The 26,509-nt window shown below is 32.1% G+C and overlaps 1 protein-coding gene across 1 annotated transcript; it reads left to right on the top strand.

Annotated features, from left to right (window-relative positions):
- The first annotated feature begins 6,310 nt into the window (after positions 1-6,310).
- On the top strand, positions 6,311-26,332 carry LOC132721908 (acid phosphatase type 7-like). Its single transcript, XM_060706284.1, has 6 exons — positions 6,311-6,500; positions 18,228-18,445; positions 18,963-19,070; positions 23,241-23,402; positions 25,385-25,460; positions 26,205-26,332. Exons 1-6 carry the CDS (start codon positions 6,449-6,451, stop codon positions 26,324-26,326), a joined length of 738 nt encoding a protein of 245 aa, XP_060562267.1. The 5' UTR covers positions 6,311-6,448; the 3' UTR covers positions 26,327-26,332.
- Positions 26,333-26,509: the final 177 nt, after the last annotated feature.

Below are 26,509 nucleotides of genomic sequence, written 5' to 3'. Positions count from 1 at the left end.
CCGCCTTGTCCGCAGGCACCAAAACAAATTTTGAATGAAAAGCTAGAATATCTTTTTTCAGATGTCTTAAAGTAAGTCGAGCCTGCAACATTTTCAATTTTGCCGTGTTGGGCTTTCTTTAGGGATTCTGTTTTTATCTATCTATATTATTTGGTTTAGGTGGCAAAAGATGTTCATTTCCACGATAAAAATTAATATGTGAATCAATAATTTTAAAGATGTTACGTTTCCATGTAACTAGAGCATTACTATCCGCATTTTCACGGCGACACCATTTGACCGAAAAATCCTCTATAGATTCAGCAATCTGACCACGACAAGCATTAAAATCAATCTCAGAAGGAATTCTGTATTTAGGTCCTTTCAAGAATAAGTTACGAATTCTTTTGTCTGCAATTTTATCAAAATTACCAGTGATTATATGGCCAAAATCTGAATTACAGAATTTAGAAGTATTGCAGTCTCAAGTTGTTGGAGTATTAGACTGAATATCTAAGTCAGAAACCACTTTGTTGTAATTAAATATGATATTTCTAACAGGTTTTCTTATATTTAATAGCAAATAATTGGTATCTCGGAGTTTTTTGAAGTATAAAGGAACTGAATTAGTGACACGTTTATCACGAAAAATACTTGGTAAATCGATGAAATCAATACCTTTATTAAGAAAGGTTACTTTTAGGAAATGCCTGTTGTGGTCAGAAGTGTTCTCGATATGAGGTCTTAAGACGTGCTGAGTATAACTTTGAATAAGATAAGCTGCTGTATATAAAGGATCTGTTTGAATAACTATATTATCTGCCTCCGCGTCTAAGATTTTCAGAGATGATAATGAAAGGGAAGTAAGACGTGATAACATTGTATGTTTACCAGAGTTTTTTAAGATAATATTTAAGTCGGTGACAGACAGGGTAATTTTAGATTTACGTTTGATGTTGCCATTTCTACGTACTCCGTGAGATCGGGATTTACGTTTACGAATATTCAGAATAGAAAATATATCAATGTATGGATCTTTAGAGATGTTACCTTGTTGAAAAATATTGTCATTTAGGCCAAGTGGGAAAGGCGTTTGTAAGAAGGTTGCAAAGTAGGTGCGGCTGTGTATGACAATGATTTTACATCTAGTATGAGGTTACCAGATAATGCATCAATTTTTACTGCTGAAGCAAAAGCTATAGATTTAGCATTGTCATACATAGAACAGCATACCCATGATAAATTTGTGATATTTTCTGACTCGCTTTCTGTTTTAATATCCATTAAAAATAAAAAATCTGACAATATCATGATAAAGAAACTTCTTTTGCGATTTCATGATATACTTAAAATAAAATCTGTTAAATTATATTGGATTCCAATATAGATAAATACAGAATCCCTAAAGAAAGCCCAACACGGCAAAATTGATAATGTTGCAGGCTCGGTTTGATTGAGCCTGTTCATGGACGGTACTGGAAAGTGCAAGTTACCGTCCACGCCCCCTAGCACCGGCTTAAGCAGAATTCAACATTTAAACATGAAATGGTAAAATTTTGAATTTAGAAACATCCGCAGATGTGTTCATACGGCGGTTATCATGGAACCTTCAATGTGACACTTCGTGCCATTCCATGAAAAGCGGCGTATGGTCCCCAAGTGATAAAAAAAAGCGTGTGCCCTAAACGAGAAAACAATGGGCGGAACTAAATAAAATAGAATTTTGAAAGGGGATCAGAGGTTATGAAGCCTGCGTATCACAGATAAGACGTCAAAAGACAAATTTAAAAAGCAGGCAACATATCCTAAGGGTGATTCAACATTATTCAAGTAGGAATATTGGAACCACCCAACTAGAAAATGCCGAAAAGTTGAAACTAAAAATACCACAAGCACAACAATAATGTCGTGCTGAACGATCTTCAAGGATCGAAAATATAACATCATTGATTAAATGTACGGGGTAAATTATTTTGATTATTCAAAGTTCTTTATTGTGGTTTCATATCTTTATTGTTGTCTCTTTTTTGGAAGTTGCTATGAAACCAGCGCGAATAAAAGCACCAATAACAGATATAAAAGGTGTGTTTAACTTTAGGTAATTATTAATGAGCCACAATTTTCCTAGAAATCTTTGTATATGATTATCTGCTAATTGCGATAATTTCCTCGAGAATTTCAAGGAATCCATTGGTGTCACCGTTAGAAAAAATGCTAACCGTTTAAACGGTGGCGTTATAACCGTGTTGAACGTTTAACCGACTGTACTAATAAAATCCTTGATTTTTCAACAATAACTTTGTTTCTTAATGACGAGAAATGCCATTTTGTTCACATTTTGTTGTACTTAAAATGATGGAATGTCACGTGGTGAAAAAGTATGAATTTTACACTCTGTTAACTTTTATAGAATAAAATGCAAATTAGTTATATGGACTAAATTTTTGCTAGATAAGTAAGTTAATGTGTGTTCACATGCCAACAAAAGGAAAACAACAATGTGAAAAGGAAAATGGGAAAAAATAAACGTTAACAGAGATTTTGCCTATGTTAGAACAGACATGTATACATAGCACAGTGAAGACAATGGACAAACCAGTTTTGCCAGTTTACCTACCAGTTTAACAGAGATAGTTATGACGAAAATAATCAAAGCAAACGAAAGAAACAACAGTAAGTAAAATATATAGTGAAATGAGTACTAATGGAACTTTTCCACAATCATTTACCGGCCAACTCCGTATCAGTATAATCAACAATATCTTGGTCCACTTGCGCCAGGTACACCAATGATGAATCAATGTACAAATCAAACATCACCAGGGGCTTTAATGGAGAACATGACAACGATAATCGCTCGAAGTTTGGTGCCGTCTGGGTGCGGGTGCGTCGGTGTGTGTCGTGGGCTGCGTCCTGTGAAAGTTGTCTTTGCCTTGTTGATCTTTATTCTTTCTTTCTTTTTTTTTTTTTTTTTTCTTTTTTGATACAATTGACAACATTGAAAAAGTAGTAATATAGAGAGAAATAAAGAATCCTTCAAGAAAGCCCAACAAGACAAAAATGAAAAAAGTTGCAGGCTCGGTTTGATTGAGCCTGTTCATTGACGGTAATTGAAAGTGCAAGTTTGGGTCCACGCCCTAAATCGGCTTAAGCAAATGTAAACTCAGTTTGCTGGAGGCAGTAGTGTGAAAATGTTTGACCAAATTTATAGGGTTTTATTTTGGAGAATGTTACTGAATGAAAACATTAATACAAAGTTACTGCAATCAAGCCAGAGTATGGTACTATTAAATCGTTTGTGAAATATAAAAACATACATTCTGATCAAATTGATTTTAAGATTAGTATCAAACAGGGAGATCCAGCAAGTAGCATATTGTGTTTTATTTTTCTCAATGATATATTAAATAATATAAATAGAAACATTTAGGTATTGTTAACATTGATGATATACATGTATTTTTGTTGTTATTTGCAGACGACGCTGTAGTTTTCAATCATTACAATCTATTTTAACATTATTTAACAAAACATTATTGTAATATGTGAAATCTATATCATGTTAAAAACTGATGCCGACAATTATGTAGCTTATAGTGGTAAAAACTGGGTATATACTATTTTAGAGCAGACTGGCTGGTTTTATATGTGGGAAAATGAATTCACTATGCATATATGTGCAAAACTTTAGCAACTTGCGAAATAACTAGTCATTTTTAATGAAGTTACATATGTTATACATGCATTGTGCTCTCCTGTATATTGAAAATTGTATGGCTATGGAACATGTTGTTTTAATGCAATAAAATAGTTGTAGTTTGTATTCCAGGCTTACATGGCAATAATTCATGATTGCCGATTTCCGTAGTAACTCTATTGTGAATATTTATTGTTTCAGTTGTATTTCTTACTTGATTATTATCATCAGAAGACGTAAGAATGTATACGCTCCTATTGAAATATATGTTAAGTTTGTTTGTAATAGATTTTCTGTTCCTTTTTAAAGTGGCCTTCAGCTTTTATTTTCTGTCAGAAAAACAATTTTGTATTGTTTCAAATTAAGTATTTCATAGAGGATATTTGTTTAGTTCAGTGTAAGATCGGAATATATTTCACCGAGTAAGCACCAAAATGTATATTTCACGAGTGGCGCAGCCACGAGTGAAATATGAACTTTTGGTGTTCACAAGGTGAAATATATTTCGATCTTACACTAAACTAAACAAATTTTCTTTTTATTATATGCAAAGAAACGTTTTAAAAAGACATTAAACCTTAATACTGAATGAAAAGCGCGCCAAATAATAATACACCGTGACGTCATTTACGACGTCTCGTCATTAAGTTGGTACCCAGTTCTGTGCACGTTGGTATTTCACTGAAACAACGTAAGGGGCTTAAATTCAAAACAGTGAAATTATCAAAGTGGTAATTTAACTGTTTCAAACTACCAGTTTTGAAATTACCAGTTTTATATCACTGATATATTTCCATAAACCACCGAAAAGCATGTAATAAAGTAATTTAATCTTTGAATAGTGCATCATATCACTGTTAAACCTTCTTCAAATCAGCGTCCGGAGGCCATTTAAATACGTCAGTGACGTTTCTTTCGAAAAATAGAAGATCGGGAAACGAATTGTTCACTTTACTAATTTAAAGGAATACTCGGGCAAATTAATGACAAAAATATTAAAATGATCTTATGAACTCAAGTCACCCTAAAATGACATTTTTGCAACATAATTAAATGCTGCTAAAACTAATTAAATGCTGCTAAAACAATGCTAACAGTATGAATTTCTGTATTAAATAACATAAATTTTGGGTTTGAAGCGAAAATATATCTCTATAATTTATGTTGAACGAAATGTAGAAGCCGACAGAAACACCGAGTAGTTTTAAAACAAGTTATGCGACTAGAGCGAACCCTGGAAGTTACAATAAATGTTGTTGTGGATATTATATGATTGACACAAGTTTAAGCCATTCATTTGACATTAATGTTTCCAAAGTTCACTGGGACCACTATTAGACATCTTAACGCTCTAACCTGACCCACGTGAGTCAGGTTAGAAATCCATCATTAAATACTTTATAATGAGAAAAAAATTGTTCCTGTGTCTGCCAAGCATATTCATTTGAGGACATTTACAGAATATGAATGAAAAGTTCAAAACGAAGAAATGAAAAAAAAATGCCTGTGTCAATATAAAGCGTGGACCGGTAGATTACCGGTATCGAGGGCTTTCTTTATTTTTTTGTATTTACCGTCCGACGGCAAATTTCGTTGTCCATCTTAATCCTTTGAAACGATTTATTTACAAATAACAAATTTAACCTTAAGAAACGCCGAAGGCTGCTTTAACGTAAAAAAGTACATTACTCGACTTACTAGACTCAAAATGTAATCGTAGAACTTTTACATTATTACATAAAACTGTGTAAAAACAAATGTGCAACTTATTATAATAAATTTAGCCGCGTCTCGACAAAACCAACATAATGGGTTTGCGACCAGCATAGATCCAGACCAGCCTGCGCATACAATATCCATGCTGTTCTCTACTTGTAATAGGGTTGGTAAGCGAACAGCATGGATCCTGATCAGACTGCGCGGATGCGCAGGCTGGTCTGGATCCATGCTGGTCACAAACCCATTATGTTTGTTTTGTCGTGACACGGCTCATTTCTTTTTTATTGGTAACGTTCTCGTATAACTTTTAATAATGCCCTAACTGAAATAGAGTGTATTTTTTGAAAATACTAGTCCCACATTTTACATTGAACACTTTTCCGCTTTTCTTTGGTATACAAAACAAAAAGTATGCTGGGCATATAAACAAAAATATACCGGTATTGTACGCAGACTCAATTTAAATAAACTCTTACATTCAGTTTTACAAAGTAGATAGATATAGATTATTACCCTAGTGTTAACTTAGTCCTGTATTAATTAAACATTTATTAAGAATATTAGGTCGAGTATAATTATATTATATACACAAATAAATTGCAATAATTAAACAAAAAGAAAATCAATGATAAACATGTAAGAATAATATATTTTATATTTGTAAAGTTTTCGTGACTTTAGATCATGTTCGTCTAAAATAGATTACTTAATATAGATTGTATGCTTCTAAATAGGAGCCCTAAATGTTCACCTTTTTTGCTCTCACGTAGGGGTATGTTTACTTCGTAGCCGATATTAAATACACAGAACAATTTTTGAACTTATTTTAGTTGACTAAAACTACTGACAGATACGAGTTATATAAACCCTGGGGACTTTATCGGAAAATGATTCACACATTTCAGCGTGCATACGTAAGTTAAATACAGCATGCGTCTAACACTGGACAATGATACTTACAATATTGAATGCTAGTCTATGATTTATATACTATATTTATTATATGAAAATATCTTGAAGAAGAACATTTGAAAAAAAGGATAAAAATAAAGAATGAAGCTGGTGTTGCTGAATGTACTCATATTTAGCGCGGGCATTTTCAAAGGTAGGATAACGTATTTATCTATAGAATATTTGTTTATTTATTTCATATATTTAAGAGTGTTAACTCATTCATTTATTTATTCATTCATTTATTCATTCATTTATTCATTCATTCATTCATTCATTCATTTATTTATTTATTTTCTTAAGAGCGAATAGCACATTCACAAATTCAATTAAAATCCTACTTATGATAGCAGCATTATATTTTGTTCCGGAACATTTTGTTCTGCTAATGTACAAAATTCATGGACGTTCTATGTTACAACTTTTTTGAGAATCTGTCATAAGGTTAACCACTTTATTTCACCTGTTTTTTATAATTTTAGATATTTATTGGCATTTACGTCAAGAACTTTAATACATCTATAATGATACTGATATAAATTTATACCTTCTTTTGTCTTATGTACCTCTTTTTGTCAATATTATATTGTATTTATATATTTATTTTTATTGTTTGATTTGGCACAGTTATATATAATTATATTATGGATGAGGAGCGAAATGCTCAAATCTGAAAAGTAAAAATCATATAATGCTGTGTTATTATTTGAAAATCCATTAGATACATAATGAATAATGATCTATTTTGTTCATGACGACGTTTAACATATTGATGTATTGTTTTATAAATCATTACAAGTGAAAATAAATGCCTCAAGGTCATGGTTAATTAAAGAATCACTATAAACTGTCAAAATCATCCTTAAACCCGGAATTACGGAAAGTAATATATTGAGATAACAGAAAAAGAGAGCCTATGGCATTAAAATGATCAAACTGTCAACGTGTTTAATTGTTTTTTTATAATTATATTATTCATAAAAGCACAGTTACACATAAGAAAGGTGAAAAAGAATAACATTCAAACCCCAGGTATAATTTTTGTGAGTGGTATTGTTTATGAACTTTCAATATTTTACAGCAGAACATTGTTGTTTTTGCTTTTTGTTATTTTTTTTCGGGGGGGGGTCGGGTTTTGCGTCGCATCAACACTGTAAATGTCATATGTTTACTGGTGGAGGGAGATCTCAGGTGCTCGTCCGCGTGCATTATTGCAGCCTCCTAGGTAGATATGTAAAACCACTGACGTTATGTAAAAGAAAGGTCAATACAAGCCAATTTTAATCACTATCTTAACTTAAGTGTAATTTTAGATATCATGTATACACTAAGTGCATCTAGTTATAAATATAAATCCTATATTGTAACATGTATGATTTGGGAGACGAATATCATTTTATTATCATTTGTCCATGTTATGGTAAGTTTTGCTTATTTCAAGGGCAGATAATCCACAATCAAAAATAACGATGGGGCCGAAGGCCGTCTGATTTCACCTTGACTTCCGCTAAAATTAACAGTAAAGAAATGAATATAGGCAGAATTTTCATTGGTCATTTTAACACTTATAGCCTGTTTGATTGATACTTTAGAAGAGCTTCCGTTATAGGTAGAGGTCTGTTCGAAACACAATAATGATATATTCTAGATGTTTCTAACAGCTTTTCAATAAATATATGAAATTAAATATGACAGATCGCCTTTTTGATACTTTTGCGTTCGATTGGGTTTCTATTCTTAGCTGTTCTAGTTATTATATTCTCTTCTCGAACCGGGCATAAGAAGATTGAAACGAACTTTCGACTAGTTTACAGTTGCAAAATTCTCCGTGGAATTAGTGCACAGTATCTACTAAATCTTTGTTTTATTATAAATTTCTATTCAAATCAAATTCCATTTTGATTACAATCAAATAATGTAAGTAATATTGTTAACATCTAACATGACAATTAATGGTGAAAAACATTGCGGGTAAAAATGAACTGAAATAAAACTATTGAGGACGAATAAAATGTTCTGTTTGCGGTTAGCATGGTTAGTAGTAGATTATCTTATGCAAGTTAACAAGTTGACTTCGGCCGAGTATCTTTTTAAAGATATTTCTTGTTTCTGCTCCTTTTGAATAATTGTGCAAATAATTGAAGGGGTGTATTTTTCTCCTTCTTTGATATGTCATTTTCTTAAAACAAGACTATATACTTGGTCTGAATAAGAAGAGCCAAATGTTTAATGAAATTCTATAAATTAATGTAAGGATAAAGCTGCCAAAAATGTCAAAAAATACGGCAATTAATATTTAACGTATAATTAATGTTTTAAAAAGAGACACTCTAGCTAAAACAAATACAGCCATCATATCCGAAAGAACACATATGGTGATTGCCTACATGAGTGAGGTCCTCGGTGCGAGTCTTGATGGTACTATATATTACCTTTTAACTTTCTAAATGTTTGCTGTATATTTTGATGTAAATGGTCTAGATCTTTCAAAAGTATAGACACGGGTGTAGAGCAACTCAAAACATTCTTTTGTCACGTTTCGTTTTGTATTCTATTCTAATGAATTTATATGGCATTTATTAATTTCAAGTCGATTGAAATTTAGATACTTATTTTTCTCTAAAAAGAGAATAGACTTTAGCACAGTTAAAGCAAATCATATTAAAAATAAAAACGACCACATAAAAGCACAAATAGCTTCAACTATGTTGAAAAATGAAAGATAAGGAAAAACATGAATCTACGAGGTTTTGATCTTACAACATCTAGGACATGTTCGAGAAAATTACAAAACCGTCTTTTACCCTATTGCGCACAATTGTTTTTTAGATAAAATTAAATCCAAGCACATTTTACTGCTTACATCTCACGAACCTTATCGAAGATTAATATATCGTGTACACCTGTGTACAATTGAATCAATGCATATGTTTTATTTTTTACATTCTTTGCAAATGCATTTATTCGTTTTCTTCACAGTACAAGAATTCTTGTGGCACAAATAGAAAATACATGTACTTCTAACTTTCGCGGTCTTTAGGTACAATACATCTATCTGTACATGTAGTTACTTCTATATACAGTCTCGATTGGCATGCTTTCGGCGATTGTGATTATCATTAAGGAATCGAATCTTAATAAAAACTTTTGCATCTTTCTACTACCAATTGTAACATAACATGTCTGGTTAGCAGATAGACCACTAAAATCTCAAAGTTACCAATGTTTAAATTCCGTATTGTTTTATAACCAGAGTCTAGACATTTAATTTTTACATTCAAAATCTCCAATAAATCAAACAGGAAACACTATGATATTATATTGATAACTAATAACAAATGCATTTGTGAGAAATCAGCTGAATCTTAAATATAGTTCTTGATCACGAGACAGATAAGGACGGTATCACCGGAAATAATAAATCCATTAAAATTATTGTTTGCCAACTTACAGATCTAGTTTTCTAATATTGAATTTTTATATAGCAATATATGTTTTTATTAGCCTTGTATTGCAAATATTCACTTGAAAATGTTATTTTGTTGTTTTAGTTGATTTACATCTTTTAGAGATTGAAATGATACAGACGTTATATGAGCCGCGACATGACAAAATTAACATAATGGGTTTGCGACAAACCCTATAACAAGTAGAGAAACTGATAGCGAACAGCATGGATCCTGATCAGACTGCGCAGATGCTGGTCGCAAACCCATTATGTTGGTTTTGTCGTGACACGGCTCATATATGTAAGATATTAAGTATAAAAAATACTTCCAGATGAATTCTTTGAAATTCTCGATGAAATTATCGCAATTATCATATACAAAAGTTTCCATGGAAACTGTGACTCATTAACATTACTGCCTATAGTTAAACACACCTTTATTGATGAAAAGTGTCTTTGGACATTGTTCTTTTCACTTGTTTCATAGCAACTTCCTTAAAAGTAGATAAACAACAAACAAGATATGAAACAACCGTGAAGGATTTTGCCTAATTAAAGTTATAGTTATTGTTTTTATCTTATACATGTTCGCACCAGTATAGACAAAAAGTAACAATTCTATGCCGATTTTTTAATTCGGGTGTGTGATAATGGCATCTGGGATTCACAATTTCATTCTATCAAATTCACAACTCCAACTCCATTATATTGCAAATGAATCATATTGTATCGGTAAAAAAGTAAAATATGTGTCCATAAACTCTTCACGTGAACCCACGGGGAAAAGCGGGACGCTTTGGAGAAATAATTGCTTCGAATTATATACATGTATATACGAGCACATGTATTTTTATCATACCGGTGCATAATAATATTTTATCATATCGTATTACAAACATTATTAACTTCAAACAATACACTGTAAAACCTTAACAATATTTAAAAAAAAACAATTAGATAAATACGTTCCTATGGAGTATATTTATTGTTCTATAAATAGATTCAACATGAAAGATCTTTTAAATTTAGGATGTGGAGTTTTGAAAACAAGAGTGCTATATACAGGTGAAACTATCTATATTTTTGTATCATTTTCTCAACATGTTCTTTGTCTTTGGCTGTACGAAACTATGAGTAGCAGATGAACCCTAAAGTTTATGTAATACGAAGTGTCGCAACGACCAACCACAAAAGCGATTGACCTTCAATAAACTGGTTTGATTCTTGCTGAAAGAAGTACAGAAGTCATCATGGAATCTGATTGATGGCCCTACTGAGTACCCCATTCAAGTACCAGTGCACTTGTGGCGGGATACGTAAAAAATGTTTTGTTAGACAAACCGCATTGATTATAAAAGAAAACAATAGCACTCGTTGCCATCCAAAGGGGGAGACGTCACTTAGTGGTTACGATGTTTCCTCTCACAAGACACAGATTTAGGCTTCAAGTCTATCGGGGTTACGACGATGTCTGCTGGATCAACAGGAATTACTGATCGAAAATATACATGTACATACAGGACTGTCCTAACATCGTGAGTCACGGATCAAGATGCAAAAAAATAAATTCAGTTATATTTGTATAAAAGGTATAACTTGACATTTGAATTGTGAATATTTACGCATTTTTTCAACTTTAATATGTTTTGTTACGTTCCATTGTTTGAATATTTATTTATCAGGAGATGTCAGCTTTAAGTCAAAGTCAAAATATTTATCTTTTCATCTTAATTCAGTGACTAAAATGTTGAATTATGGAAACTGTTATAGTTAGCATTAATCTATTACAACAACAATAACAACAACAATCACTTTTATTTTCCAGTCAGTTTACAATAGAAACAATAGTACATTAAGTAATCATGCCATTATTTCATTGTCCCTTTAATTCACTTTTATTGCGATATAAGCTCTTAGTCTATGTTCCTAAAAGAAATATCATATTCTTATATAATGTGAAAATATACATTACTCAATCCAAAAATTATACTAGGCTTGAAAATTTATTTAAAATATTATATTCTACAAAATGAAACGGAAATATATCGGTATTAGATTGGATTAAATTAGCACGTTTGACCATTGAAGGAAAATCAATAATAAACCTGTAAGAAAATATAATATATACATTTCAATTCAAGTCCTTGGACGTGACATAATATCATGTTAGTCTTATTTATTTAACCGAAAATAGAATGTATGCTTTAAAAAAAATGAGCCCAATATATTCACCCCGTCGTGACATATGCGTGTATTTACGTCGGTGACAAAGGGGTATATACATGTATAATATACTAGTACACAACAAATGATAGATTGGTAAAAACAACTGATATGAATGAGTTTCACAAACTCTGGGGACTTTATTGGAAAATGATTCACACTTTTCAGCGTGCATACGTAAGTAAGGTACAACAAACGTCTTATTTGGACAATGGTACTGTTAATATATAAATGTATATAAATGTTTGGCAGTGAAATATTGATAATATCAAAATATCTAGCAGAAGAAAGTTCTAAAACAGGATAAATTTGAAAATATGAAGATTGCGTTGCTGAATGTGCTGATTTTATACTCGGGCCTTGTCATAGGTAATAAATGTTATTGTTGTTTTCATTGTTGTTTAATCACTAAATATATACCAATTTTAAAAAGTATACATTCTATGGTAACTTTCAGTGATTTTTTTTGTGTTTGTTTATAAAATTGTGATCATTTTACTGCTAAATATCTTGTGATCATTCATTCATTCATTCATTCATTCATTCATTCATTCATTCATTCATTCATTCATTTATTTATTTATTTATTTGTTTATTTATTTATTTGTTTATTTATTGTATAATATGTTATACTTATTTATATTATTTCTTTACAATAACATGCTTTCCAATTCAAGACGATACGGTAGGATTTGGTTATTAGATTTATGACGAAGATCTTTTCTTGTTTTCAAAGAAATACATAGGTCTAACACTGTATTGTTTTATACATCATATAGCAACTGGAAACTAATGTCTCGTGGTAATAGATTATTTAAAAAAAATCACTAATAACTGGAAAATTAATCTAAAACAAGGAATTACAGAAAACAGTGCATTGATTTGCTCCAAATAAGAATGTCGTTTCAGGTATTAACTTATTGTAATTGTATCAAAGTAACGTTAGGTTTTTCAATTAATTTAATATATATAAATGTGAGGCAGTGAAATATTAATGATACCAAAATATATAGAAGAAGAAAGTTCCAAAATAGGGAATAAATTGGGTGCTGTTTTTTAAAAAGTGAATAACAAAAAGACTTAGTAATATAATTTAAGTTTAAGTTTTTTTTAAATATTCCATGTATTCCCCATAGGATTATTGCTTTTATTGAAACTTTTATGCAAAAATCTCAAAAAATTTAAAAACAGGGGAGAAGGTTTAAAAAATATTAAATTTTCCTAATTTTATGGATCGATTTCTAAAAATTCCACTTGGGAAAAATTAATTTTTATGAAAATTTTTTTCCAGTTTTTTAGAAAAAGATATCTGGGTTTCCCCAATCGAAAATATATCTATGTACCCTAAAATTTTTATTCAAAAAAATGTAAATTACCTGTAAAATTTTCAATGCAAAAATAAAAACCGAAATCTTTCTATGCAATTTGGCTAAATTATAAATGATTTGATAATAACATGCAAATATAGTTAAACTAAATTAATGAAAAAATCTAAAGTAAAAGTTACTGTATAAACCCCAAAAATTTTATTAAAAAATGACTTTTGTCCTAAAAAAGATTTTCAAAAAACACAGTAACCCAAACTTTTTTTCCCAAAAAAAAGTTTTTAAAAAAAGATTTAAATCCCGTCAATCAAATTTTTAAAGCTTTAAAAAGAATGAAAGTGTATAAAAAAATCATAAACCCAACTTTTTATAAAATTGACCTGCATATGAAAAACAAATAACTTATGTAATTTATATCATTTTGTGATCTTTAAAAAATTTATTTTTATCAATTGTACCTGTTTTACATATCAAGAAAACATACACAAATCAAGAAATATACACATATCAAGAAACATACACATATCAAGAAACATACACATATCAAGAAACATACACAATATCTGTATACATACTATAAAGAACTATAAATCTATATAACTATATAAATCTGCTTACGAACTATATATAATTTCCCTCCTAATCTGAAAAGCACTAGTTACAAAATTTGCAAGATTTCGAGTTAATTTTTCTTTATCTGTATTTAACAATTCCAATAATTTTTGCATATTCGGGCGTCTCCAATAATAGGACGGGATAAAACGTTGTCTCAATTCAGCGTATACATTACATTCTGATATAAAATGAAATTCATCTTCTAAAATACCACATGCATAACATATTCTTTCATTTATAGGTGTACTATTTGGTTTCGTCCATCTACCAGTTTCAATATGTAATCTATGTGAGGACACCCTCAGACGTGCTAGTTCGCAATAATATTTTTTAACATTAACTAAACTGAGGTATGGTTGCAATTTAAAACATGATATTTGCCTGTAAAATAATGCTCTACTGGAATCCTGTAAACGACTTGACCAGTTTTGGACAAAATGATCTCTTAATCTTTGTTTTACCACAAATAAAAACATATCAATATTTCCAACACTTTGCATAAGCCAGGCGTCATGGAACCCTAAAGAACACAAAAGAGACTTACCTAAGGAGCACCAATTAGCTTTATTAGGATGGTTTTCGAAATCAGTTTTCAATAGATAATACACGTAGATGACTGTATATAGTAGCATAACTAGACAGAAGACTTGTCTTGTCAGGAGCGTAACTGGGTCAATTTTAAACAAATAAAGTTCGCTTTCAACCGATCCTTATAGCACATATAACTACGATAGTGTTGTTATTTTATCTATATCATATTTAATCAATGAAAATTAATCAAACATAATGAATGATATGATAGATGTAAGGTTAGTACTGTAAGTTTTAACATTACTGGAAGGATGGTGCAGATACCCGCTGTTAGATATGACACACTTTGCCTTATTTAATCAGTGGACTACAGTATACAAACAAAAGTTGCCCTGATACTTTTCAGCGGTATAAATTATTGGCCAAATAGCAGAATCATCTTTGCTTCTGTTGCTTTCTGGCAATTAGTAAGTTTATATTTATTTGGTAATTTGTACTGAAGTCAATAATAACTTGTCACTTTTACTTTAAATAATCATGAATATTGTTTAAAATATTTGTATGAAAGTGTAAATTATATGTTTTGAATGTTCTTCACAATTGTTTTAGTCGTGTTTTATGCATAATATTTGTTTTTAGAATTTACAATATCAACTTCACGAATTCACAATTTAACGATTTAATCTTGAAAAAAAAAGAAAGGGTATAGGTGTCACTGTTTTTATTTGTTTGGGTCGTCAGACCAAACAAATAATGGTAGCGAAATTTCAGACTCTGATGATGTTAATTGCAAATGCCGAAAGTAGTCCGCTTTTTTGAAGCGGTTACTTCCCTTTATATGTACACTAACGCCGAAAAATTCAGGGGAGATCACTGCGTAAAGATTGTCAAATGACAGGCGCATTAATTTTCAAGCAAAATAGGTCTCGAATGGTCGAAGATTTCTAATATTGTTTAATTCTTTATAGATATACATGCTTAAAGTAAGCTCCATGATTATTTACATCTGTGTTAAACAACAAGTTTAGCGTCGAAATAATAAGAGTTACAGACCCTAATTTAGAATAATATGGTTTTCTTCAGGCCGTTAACATGTAACTTCACCGTGGCCGAGGGGTTTGCACGCTCGCTTAGGAAGCGAAAGGTCTGGAGTTCAAATCCAAGTTAAGGCAACTCATTTTTTTAAATTATTAAAGTCAAATAAACATTGAATTGAATATCAGTGTTGCAATTAGTCTTCAAGCCAATTTACTACAGTTAAAACACTCACAGTATATAAACGATTTGAACCCCAGCCGGATCTTGTGAGAAGATTTTAGTGTCAGCCATATTCTGCCACTTCACTTGTTTACGATATTGGTATTTATATTGATACTGATGGACGTTAGGTTAGTAAATCTATATGTATATTATAAGAGAGAAACTTTATTAAACGTCTAAGTTATGCAAAACATAAACGTTAGCACGAAGGCTATAAAATAATCGAAACTCACGAACAGCTTTCGGGTGATCAACACTGAACACGAACAAAAACCCGTCTTATTCCAATGTTGATTTAGTTAAACATTGAATTGTGATATCGAACTACTAAAGTAATAAATAACAAACGATAATTTAGTCATATGCATAACATATTGCTGTATCTTGAACATAAATTTAAGAGTTTTACCAAGGAGGTCATTTCCGTAAACTGAACGTTACTTGCTAGTGATTGTGAACCCTACTTGTGAGTTTACGAATTTTATCTGTACCCTGACTTGTGAGTATTTTTAAAGATTTATTGGAGAAAAGTTTACGTTCATTGCGATTTTGTATCAATTATTGCCATAAAATATAAATGATTGTAATAGAATTTTAGTATATAAGGTGGGATCTAAGGTATTTACCGAGAATTGGTTTAACTGATAATATTGTTAATCATTTGTTTAATAAAATATATAATGCTATGTATATTTTTCTTTCGGGTCACCATGGAAGAATACAAGTGTATATACTGTTCAGTAAAGACTACGAATTTCAATGCCATCATTGGCCACATAATTATTCGCCATCCAGACTGCAACTTGAAAATAAAAATAAATAATGATCAGAATAAAATTTCCTACTTAAAAAATTTCAGCGTCACAGCCAATAACGTAAACGAAAAAAAAGAAGTTTATAACACCAATTGCTGAAACACTGACAATTAAAATTTCAAAATTTCCCGAATATTCTCCGTTTAAAAAGATGCCAAAATTGTCGACGCATATGAAAGATATATAAGAATAAAAGTCGTACATGTCAGAAATAGAAAGTCAATGAATTTCTGAGAATATAAAACAGTGTTTAAAAAAGCAGAATGAAACCAACGGTAGGTGTAAAGCTTGCAACATGTTGAAATAAGTAATCTGCAAAAAAATCTTTAAATGATATTTCGAGGTTTATTGATACGTGACGTTATATAACGGTCACGTCAAAACTAACAACAATGCCGTTGAACTAGATATAAAAAAATTATAGAACATATGTAATATTTTAGCTTTATATCTTTCCAAAGAAAAATGAATGGTAAGTGAAGATGAGGTTTGTTAGTTAATTATTCCTATCAAGAAATAATTGACTTTATGATTTGTTTAAACAGCCACTTTCGTAGACAGTGAAAACATGCCGAAGCTCCGCCATTCATATGCAGTTTTAGTTACTTACATGTAAAACATGTACCCTTCTTTTGTGACACAATAACTTCATGTTCTGCACAGTAAAATTTGGAACATACGACAAAAACACAATAAAAATCATCAAAAGTGACTCGCAAGTAATGGTTCAGTGAAAACACAAGTAGGGTACAGATCATTAAAATTGTTTTAGCAAGACGGGTACAGTTATCAGAAATGTCGCCTCTATGTTTTACTATATTTTATCAATATTCAAAGATATTTTCACAAGTGTCTGTCCGGTAACATGAGGTTTAGACAATAAATTAAAGATTCAGATATGAGTTATAGTGAATTAAACAATTTTTAGGCATACATTTGCTTGTGTAATCGGCGTGTGTTGACATAAACAATACATGAGGCGAAGAGCACAGCGTTTTATGCGCATATATTTTACGAAGAAGGTTATGGATGTATATTTAAGCAAAGATAAATCATTTCTTAATATGATTCAAATGTTAACATACCGTAACATATTAAATTCAAACCGATTTTTAATAGTTTAATGTGTCATTACGCCTGATTGTACGTTTAGATGCTGAGATCTTCTCACAAGATCCGGTTGGGGTTCAAATCGTTTATATACTGTGACACTGGAAAGCATTGGTGGCACTATACAAAAACAAACTGGTTTATAATCTCACAACCTTCACCTTTCTGACATTCTGAGACCCAAACAAATTCAGCGCCTTCTGTGCTTCGATTGTTACTTGAAACTAGTTGAGAAAAAATCTTGACCCCCGCATACTATAGTACCAACTTGCAGTGTCTAAGACACGGGGTTACGTAAGGCGATACATATTAGCCGAAAGGTCAATAAAGTAAGACCTTTCATGTGTATGTTGCTTAAATGCAAGCTATTTCTATATATTTCCAATAAATAAAACGAAAAATTGGGCTTATTTTGTAATGACCAAACCGGCCAAATTAGGATCAAACTAAAGCCTTTATTCTTCTTTATGAGAAGGTCCTGGATGTCGAATGTGAATACTCATTGACTTGAATCATCGATACTCTATTATACAAGTACTTTTACATTATTTCAGCAGTTTCAAGTCGGCACATACCAGAACAAATTCACATTTCATATGGCGATACCCATGATAGCATTGTGGTCATGTGGTCTTCACGTGATCATGTCACGTGGGATGTGCATTACGGAATATCACCGTCAGCCATGGAAATGACTTCACAAAGTAGAATGGCTACATTACCAAACACGCACAGTAAAGCAGCGAAATATATCTATAGATCTACACTTAAGGTATTTAAGAATTATATATGATCTGTGTATTTCTTGAATTTCGTCATTTTAAAACAGGTCTGTAACATTAACACAGTCGCAAATTCTGTACATTTACTTAAAATTGGCAAATTGTATCTGTTGAAATTGTAGAAATGTATTTATACCGATGCTTTACTTTAAATTCTTCAAGTTTGGTGATTACCATTCTGTAACAGTGTTCCAACTGCATTTGATATTTGATAGTTAAAATAAGTCAATTTTACACGCTTGACGTCTGAATCATATTTTCTAAAATTAAAGATGTACAGTTTTTGATATACAATAAGTTTGGGGGAAAAACATGATTTATTACAGTTTGGCAGTTATGGCATCTCATTTTTTACCACCTTTTTGCAGAGAAATTTAGCTTATTTCTTTTCATTTTTGTTCTTTTTTTTTCGCTTTTTTAGTTTAAATCATCTGGCATTTATATTCATGAAAATACTATCAGTTGAATTTTGTTTCATATATATATTGAATAAATATTGTTTTACAGAATCTGACCCTCGCAACAACATATTTCTATAAAATTGTGTCAAAAATGGACCAACCTCCGCCGATTGAAAGTGAAGTATTTAGTTTCCAAACATTACCAGGTGAAAATGTAAGAATAAATTCATATTATTTTATTCTTTATCATAGTCACCTCAATGTGATAACCTATATCTTGAATTGTATAATATATTCAACGTTATGTGGAAGCATGAACTTGAATGTTAAGGACATGACAAAGCATGAACGTGAATGTTAAGGACATGACAAAGCATGAACGTGAATGTTAAGGAAACGTGAATGTAAAGGACATGACAAAGCATAAACGTGAATGTAAATGACACAACAAAGCATAAACGTGAATGTTAAGGACATGACAAAGCATAAACGTGAATGTAAAGGACATGACAAAGTATAAACGTGAATGAAAAGGACATGACAAAGCATAAACGTGAATGTAAAGGACATAACAAAGCATGAATGTGAATGTAAAGGACATGAAAAAGCATGAATGTAAATGTAAAGAACGTGACCAAGCACAAGCGTTAATGTAAAAGGACGTGAAAAAGCATGAACTTTTATGTTTAGGACATGACAATGCATGAACGTGAATCTTAAGGACATGATAAAGCATGAACGTGAATGTTTAGGACATGACAAAGCATAAACGCGAATGTAAAGGACATGACAAAGTATAAGCGTGTATATAAAGGACATGGCAAAGCATAAAAGTGAATGTAGAGGACGTGAAAAAGAATGAACGTTTATGTTAAAGACATGACAAAGCATGAACGTGACTGTAAAGGACATGGCAAAGCATAAATGTGAATGTAAAGGTCATGACAAAGCATGAATGTGAATGAAAAGAACGTGACCAAGCACAAGCGTTAATGTTAAGAACATGACTAAGTATGAATGCGAATGTAAAGAACGTGACCAAGTATGAATGTGAATGTAATGGACGTGACCAAGTACAAGCGTTAATGTAAGCAACGTGACCAAGAATGAATTTGAATATTAATGACGTGACAAAGTACAAGCGTTTATGTAAAGAACGTGACCGAGTATGAATGAGAATGTAAAGAACGTGACCAAATGTGAATGTAAAGAACGTGACCAAGTATGAATGTGAATGTAATGAACGTGACCAAGTACAAGCGTTAATGTAAAGAACGTGACCAAGTATGAATTTGAATAGAAAAGACGTAACAAAGTACAAACGTTAATGTAAAGAACGTGACCAAGCATGAATGTGAATATAAAGGACGTAATCAAGTACAAACGTTAATGTAAACAACGTGACCAAGTATGAATGTGAATATACAGGACGTGACCAAGTACAAGCGTTAATGTAAACAACGTGACCAATTATGAATTACAATATAATTGACGTGACAAAGTACAAGCGTTAATGTAAAGAACGTGACCAAGTATGAATGAAAATGTAAAGAACGTGACCAAATGTGAATGTAAAGAACGTGACCAAGTATGAATATGATTGTAATGGACGTGACCAAGTACAAGCGTTAATGTAAAGAACGTGACCAAGTATGAATTTGAATATAAAGGGCTTGACAAAGTACAAAGGTTAATGTAAAGAACGTGACCAAGTATGAATGTTACTGTAAAGGAAGTGATCAAGTACAAACGCTAATGTAAAGAACGTGACCAAGTATGAATGTGAATGTAAAGAACGTGATCAAGTACAATCGTTAATGTGAAGAATGTGACCACGTATGAACAAAAATGTAAAAAACTCGACTAACTATGAATGTGAATGTAAAGGACGTGACCAAGTACAAGCGTTAATGTTAAGAACGTGACCAAGTATGAATGAGAATGAAAAGGACGTGATCAATTACAAGCGTTAATGTAAAGAACGTGAATGTTAAGGACATGACAAAGCATGAACGTGAATGTAAAGGACATGACAAAGCATAAGGACATGACAAAGCATGAACGTGAATGTTAAGGACATGACAAGCATGAATGTGAATATAAAGGACGTGACCAAGCACGAATGAGAATGTAAACAACGTGACCAAGTATGAATGAGAATGTAAAGAACGTGTCCAAGTATGAATGTGAATGTGAAGCACGTGGCCAAGTATGAATGTGACTGTAAAGGAGGTGATCAAGTACAAACGTTAATGTAAAGAACGTGATCAAGTATGAATGTGAATGTAAAGAACGTGACCAAGTATGAATGTGAATGTAATGAACGTGATCAAGTTCAAGTGTTAATGTAAAGAACGTGACCAGGTATGAATGTAAATGTAAAGGACGTGACCAAGTATGAATGTGAATGTAAAGAACGTGATCAAGTACAAACGTTAATGTAAAGAACGTGACTAACTATGAATGTAAAGGACGTGACAAAGTACAAGCATTAATGTAAAGAACGTGACCAAGTATCAATGTGAATGTCAAGGACGTGAGTAAGTATGAATAAGAATGTAAAGAACGTGACCAAGTATGAATGTGAATGTTAAGAACGTGACCAAGAACAAGCGTTAATGTAAAGATCGTGAACAAGTATGAATGTGAATGTAAAGGACGTGACCAAGTTTGAAAAAGAATGTAAAGAACGTGACCAAGTATGAATGTGAATGTAAAGGACGTGACCAAGAACAAGCGTTAATTTTAAGAACGTGAACAAGTATGAATGTGAATGTAAAGAACGTGATCAAGTACAATCGTTAATGTAAAGAACGTGACCACGTATGAATAAAAATGTAAAAAACTCGACTTACTATGAATGTGAATGTAAAGGACGTGACCAAGTACAAGCGTTAATGTAAAGAACGTGACTAACTATGAATGTGAATGAAAAGGATGTGATCAAGTACAAGCAAGCGTTAATGGTAAGAACATGAATGTTAAGGACATGACAAAGCATGAACGTGAATGTTAAGGACATGACAAAGCATAAGGACATGACAAAGCATGAACCTGAATGTTAAAGACATGACAAGCATGAATGTAAATATAAAGGACGTGACCAAGCACGAATGAACATGTAAACAACGTGACAGAGTATGAATGAGAATGTAAAGAACGTGTCCAAGTATGAATGTGTATGTAAAGAACGCGGCCAAGTATGAATGTGACTGTAAAAGACGTGATCAAGTACAAACGTTAATGTAAAGAACATGAACAAGTATAAATGTGAATGTCAAGAACGTGATCAAGTTCAAGTGTAAATGTAAAGAACGTGACCAGGTATAAATGTAAATGTAAAGGACGTGACCAAGTATGAATGTGAATGTAAAGAACGTGATCAAGTACAAACGTTAATGTAAAGAACGTGACTAACTATGAATATGAATGTAAAGGACGTGGCAAAGTATGAACGTGAATGTAAAGAACGTGACCAAGTATGAGTGTGAATGAAAAGGACGTGATCAAGTACAAGCGTTAATGTAAAGAACGTGACCAAGAATGAATGTGAATGTAAAGGACGTGACCAAGTATCAATGTGAATGTAAAGGACGTGAGTAAGTATGCATAAGAATGTAAAGAACGTAACCAAGTATGAATGTGAATGTTAAGAACGTGACGAAGAACAAGCGTTAATTTAAAGAACGTGAACAAGTATGAATGTGAATGTAAAGGACGTGACCAAGTATCAATGTGAATGTAAAGGACGTGACCAAGTATGAATAAGAATGTAAAGAACGTGACCAAGTAGGAATGTGAATGTAAAGGACGTGACCAAGAACAAGCGTTAATGTAAAGAACGTGAACAAGTATGAATGTGAATGTAAAGGACGTGACCAAGTATCAATGTGAATATAAAGAACGTGACCAAGTATGAATAAGAATGTAAAGAACGTGACCAAGTATGAATGTGAATGTTAAGAACGTGACCAAGAACAAGCGTTAATGTAAAGAACGTGAACAAGTATGAATGTGAATGTAAAGGGCGTGACCAAGTATCAATGTGAATGTAAAGGACGTGACCAAGTATGGATAAGAATTTAAAGAAAGTGACCAAGCATGAATGTGAATGAAAATGACGTGATCAAAATAAGTGTATTTAAGTTCGTTAAATTCTGTAAGTTTTAGATTATTTTTAAGTAATCTATTTACTATATGTGTCACTAATATGCAAACATAACATGCTTCCTTATGTCATTTATGTAAATATGCAATATGTAAAATTAGAAAGCCACAATGCGCTTCTACAAAACATTGGACTCGGAGCTATTAAGGTGTGAAAACAGTTTTAAACTATGTTGACATGTTCATTCTGATCGAACACTTAATTGTATTGTTTCAGGAACGCAATACCACGTCAAGATTTATAGTTTACGGCGACATGGGGGCTAAAATGTCGAATATGACACGGGCTGCTATTGAAAATTTAAGAAGAACTCAAAGTATTAATGCCGTTCTCCATGTTGGGGACTTTGCGTATGATTTACATAGCGAGGATGGAAAGGTTGGTTCTTTACCCACAACACCGAGTGTTTTGTGCTTTGTGATTGTAGTGCTAACAATATTGCCATGGTTTTCATCTTTGGGTTAAATATCTTTTCTGGATCACCAGTGTCATTTCCAATCTTATGGATTAGTTAGCAAAAGAAATAAGTAAAGTTTTATGCGTTACACAAATCATTAAGGCATGAATTATTGTACTCGGGCGATAGTTGGACTTTAACATTTATTTTTTTTGTATTGTTCTTAACATGTTACGATGGTTTAAAACTTTCATGCATAATACAAATAATCAGATACCCGTCATAAATCAGTTTGTTTTGAATTGCTTCTCACGATGTTACAATATCTAAAGAACTTTTATTAGCGGGTCTCCGAAACTCGAGACTTTTCTTTCAATCCTAAAGAACACAACGGTTTAAACTCTTTAATGATTTACGCATGTGTATATACGAGGGATGATCAAAAATAAACTGGACTTGGACTGTCAATTCAAGAATTTTCAACCTATCATTTATTGTGATATATCACACTTAATCGGAAAACAATACTCGAAACTGATGCTATATCTAATATGATAACGCAAATAGCTTGTCCGTAACAGCGTATTTAAAAACCATGGTAACGCACATCCGGCGCAGTGCATAAATTTACGCTTACATCGGGCGCTTTATGATGCGTATATTTTACAATTTATCACATTTAGATTTCAAAAATACGCCAAAACTTCATGAGCTATATCCTTGAAGTTGTCAGAAAAATGATTTCATTTAAACCATATTTATATTTGCAATCACAATTCAAACGTCACTTGTTAACTAAAACTACGTCGTCGGAACGTTTCGAAAATCGGTCAATAAGAACAGTTTGTCAAAAGTAAGGCGAGAAACTGTTTTTAACATAGAAAAAGATTATAGCTATCAAGGGAAAAGTTGCAGAAAGCCACAACATAGTTTTTGAATAGCATTAACAATAAGAAAGGGTAATGTAGAAATGGAAAACAAGTAAGGGTGAGACAGAAAGAAGAATTTTTCAAGAACGTTAGTCACGTCATTTGCCGGGACGTTGAAAAATGACAGTTAATTGACTGCGGACATTGTCAACGATGTTCGACAGTAGTTACGGGACGGTTATGTCAACTCTAACTAAGGATTTTTTTTAATGTTAATGCATTAATTACATATATTACATTCTTAGTTTACAGTTGAATTAATAATTCTATTATTTTTCATTGTAGTCTTATCGAGAAAATGTGCCAACAATTTAACAGTCACGGTTCTAAATCGGCCATGCGTTTTATTTATTTAAAAATAACGACAATATTGTTTTTAGTTGTATTATTCTTTAATTTTCTCGTATGTATGATACATTATCATTCAGCCACATGAAATAAATGCAATACATAATATACTCGTAGTTCATTGAATGTGCGATCTGTCCAGCAATCAAGTTACAGAATGAAAGAACGGATTTTCTTGTCATTACAGGAGCTCTTTAACATCAATACAATATGATACCGACTTATAAAAAGATATATAAAGGCAGTGGATCTGCCGCTATCAACAACATGTGAAGCATGTATTGGCCTTCTTCGAGAATGAGTAAAAAGCTGCGCCGCAAAAGACAATATGCTGGTGACGTCGTTAACGTCGATTTTAAAGTGAAAACGTGCGCCGCATTGCTTTACATGTACATGGAAAAAACAGCATAACTTTTTTATTTGTTAATATTTCTTGTTGTTATTTTTGTATCATTTAGGGGATAGATTCCGATTAATTGTCCGTGTATTTTTATGTAAATGCATTTAACAGACAAAGAATCATCTACAAAGTCCGGTTAATTTTTGATCATCCCTCGTATATGTACAGATTTATAAAAAAGTATATTATAATTCCTAATGTATACATGTAGAAGTTGTTTGGTTTGAGAAATATGCAGTATCATGTTTAAGCCCTGCCAATATTTTATCATAATTATATTTTACAGGTAGGTGATATTTTCATGGAAGAGATACAATCCTTTGCAGCCGAGCTTCCCTATATGACAGCTCCTGGTAACCATGGTAATAATGTGTTTATAAATATCTGATTGATTTTTTCTTATTTATAAGTAGCATATACTTCGTAATAATTATCACTTGATAAGATAATAGAAAGTAATTGTAAATGCAATAAATCAGATATTTCACGCAAGTTACTGTGGATTTTATACATATTTATGTTGTCATATAAATCGTATTACATCTACAATTACTTTATGCTCATTCTCTATTGCAACATTGCAACTTACTGGCAGAAATACTCGGACTGTTTTGGGTTGTTTTCTTTCTTTCTTTCTATCTATCTCTCTGAAAACAACCCTTTTAATTGTCTGTCTTTAACAGACTTCCTCTACCGACGGTACTCTGAAAAAAAGTTATATCAAGCAAGGTTATGTGGTCGCGAAGAGACTATATGCCGAGTCATGTCAAAACCAACATAGAACGTTTGCGATCAGCATGGATCCAGACCAGCTTGCGCATCCGCGCGGGCTGATCAGGATCCATGCTGTTCGCTATAAGTTTCTCTACTTGTAATAGAATTGGTAAGCGAACAGCAAGGATCCTGATCAGACTGCGCGGATGCGCTGGTCTGGAACGCAAACCCATTATGCTGGTTTTGTCGTGACGCGGCGATATATTAGATATAATCTGCATGGTTGTCGTCTTCGTCACCATAGACGTTGTTGCAGTCGTCTCAATGCATTTCTATTTTGGTTATTTTAACTGTCACATCTGCTTTTACCCAAACTGACATTTTTGTTCCAGAAATTGCTGAAGATTTCAAGTCCTACAGAAATCGTTTCTCGACGCCTAACACGCCATGGCCGATACCACTTAACAAAATGTGGTACAGCTTTGACGTTGGACTAGTTCATTTTATCAGGTGAGCTTTAATAAAAATGGAGTAACAACCACAGACACGATCAAAAATAATAAATCCTTAACAATGTGTTCTAACATACAAATATTATTCGTGCGTGGTAAATTAACAGTGGATGGATATATCATATTTTAAACGATAACCCTTTTTATTTCACACCCAACAAAGTTTCAGCGTTTGCCCCGTTTGA

The sequence above is a fragment of the Ruditapes philippinarum genome, unplaced genomic scaffold (assembly GCF_026571515.1).
Source record: "Ruditapes philippinarum isolate M1 unplaced genomic scaffold, ASM2657151v2 ctg15782_1_1_1_1, whole genome shotgun sequence".
Taxonomy (NCBI): Eukaryota; Metazoa; Mollusca; class Bivalvia; order Venerida; family Veneridae; genus Ruditapes; species Ruditapes philippinarum.
This window is presented reverse-complemented; position numbering and strand designations above follow the sequence as displayed.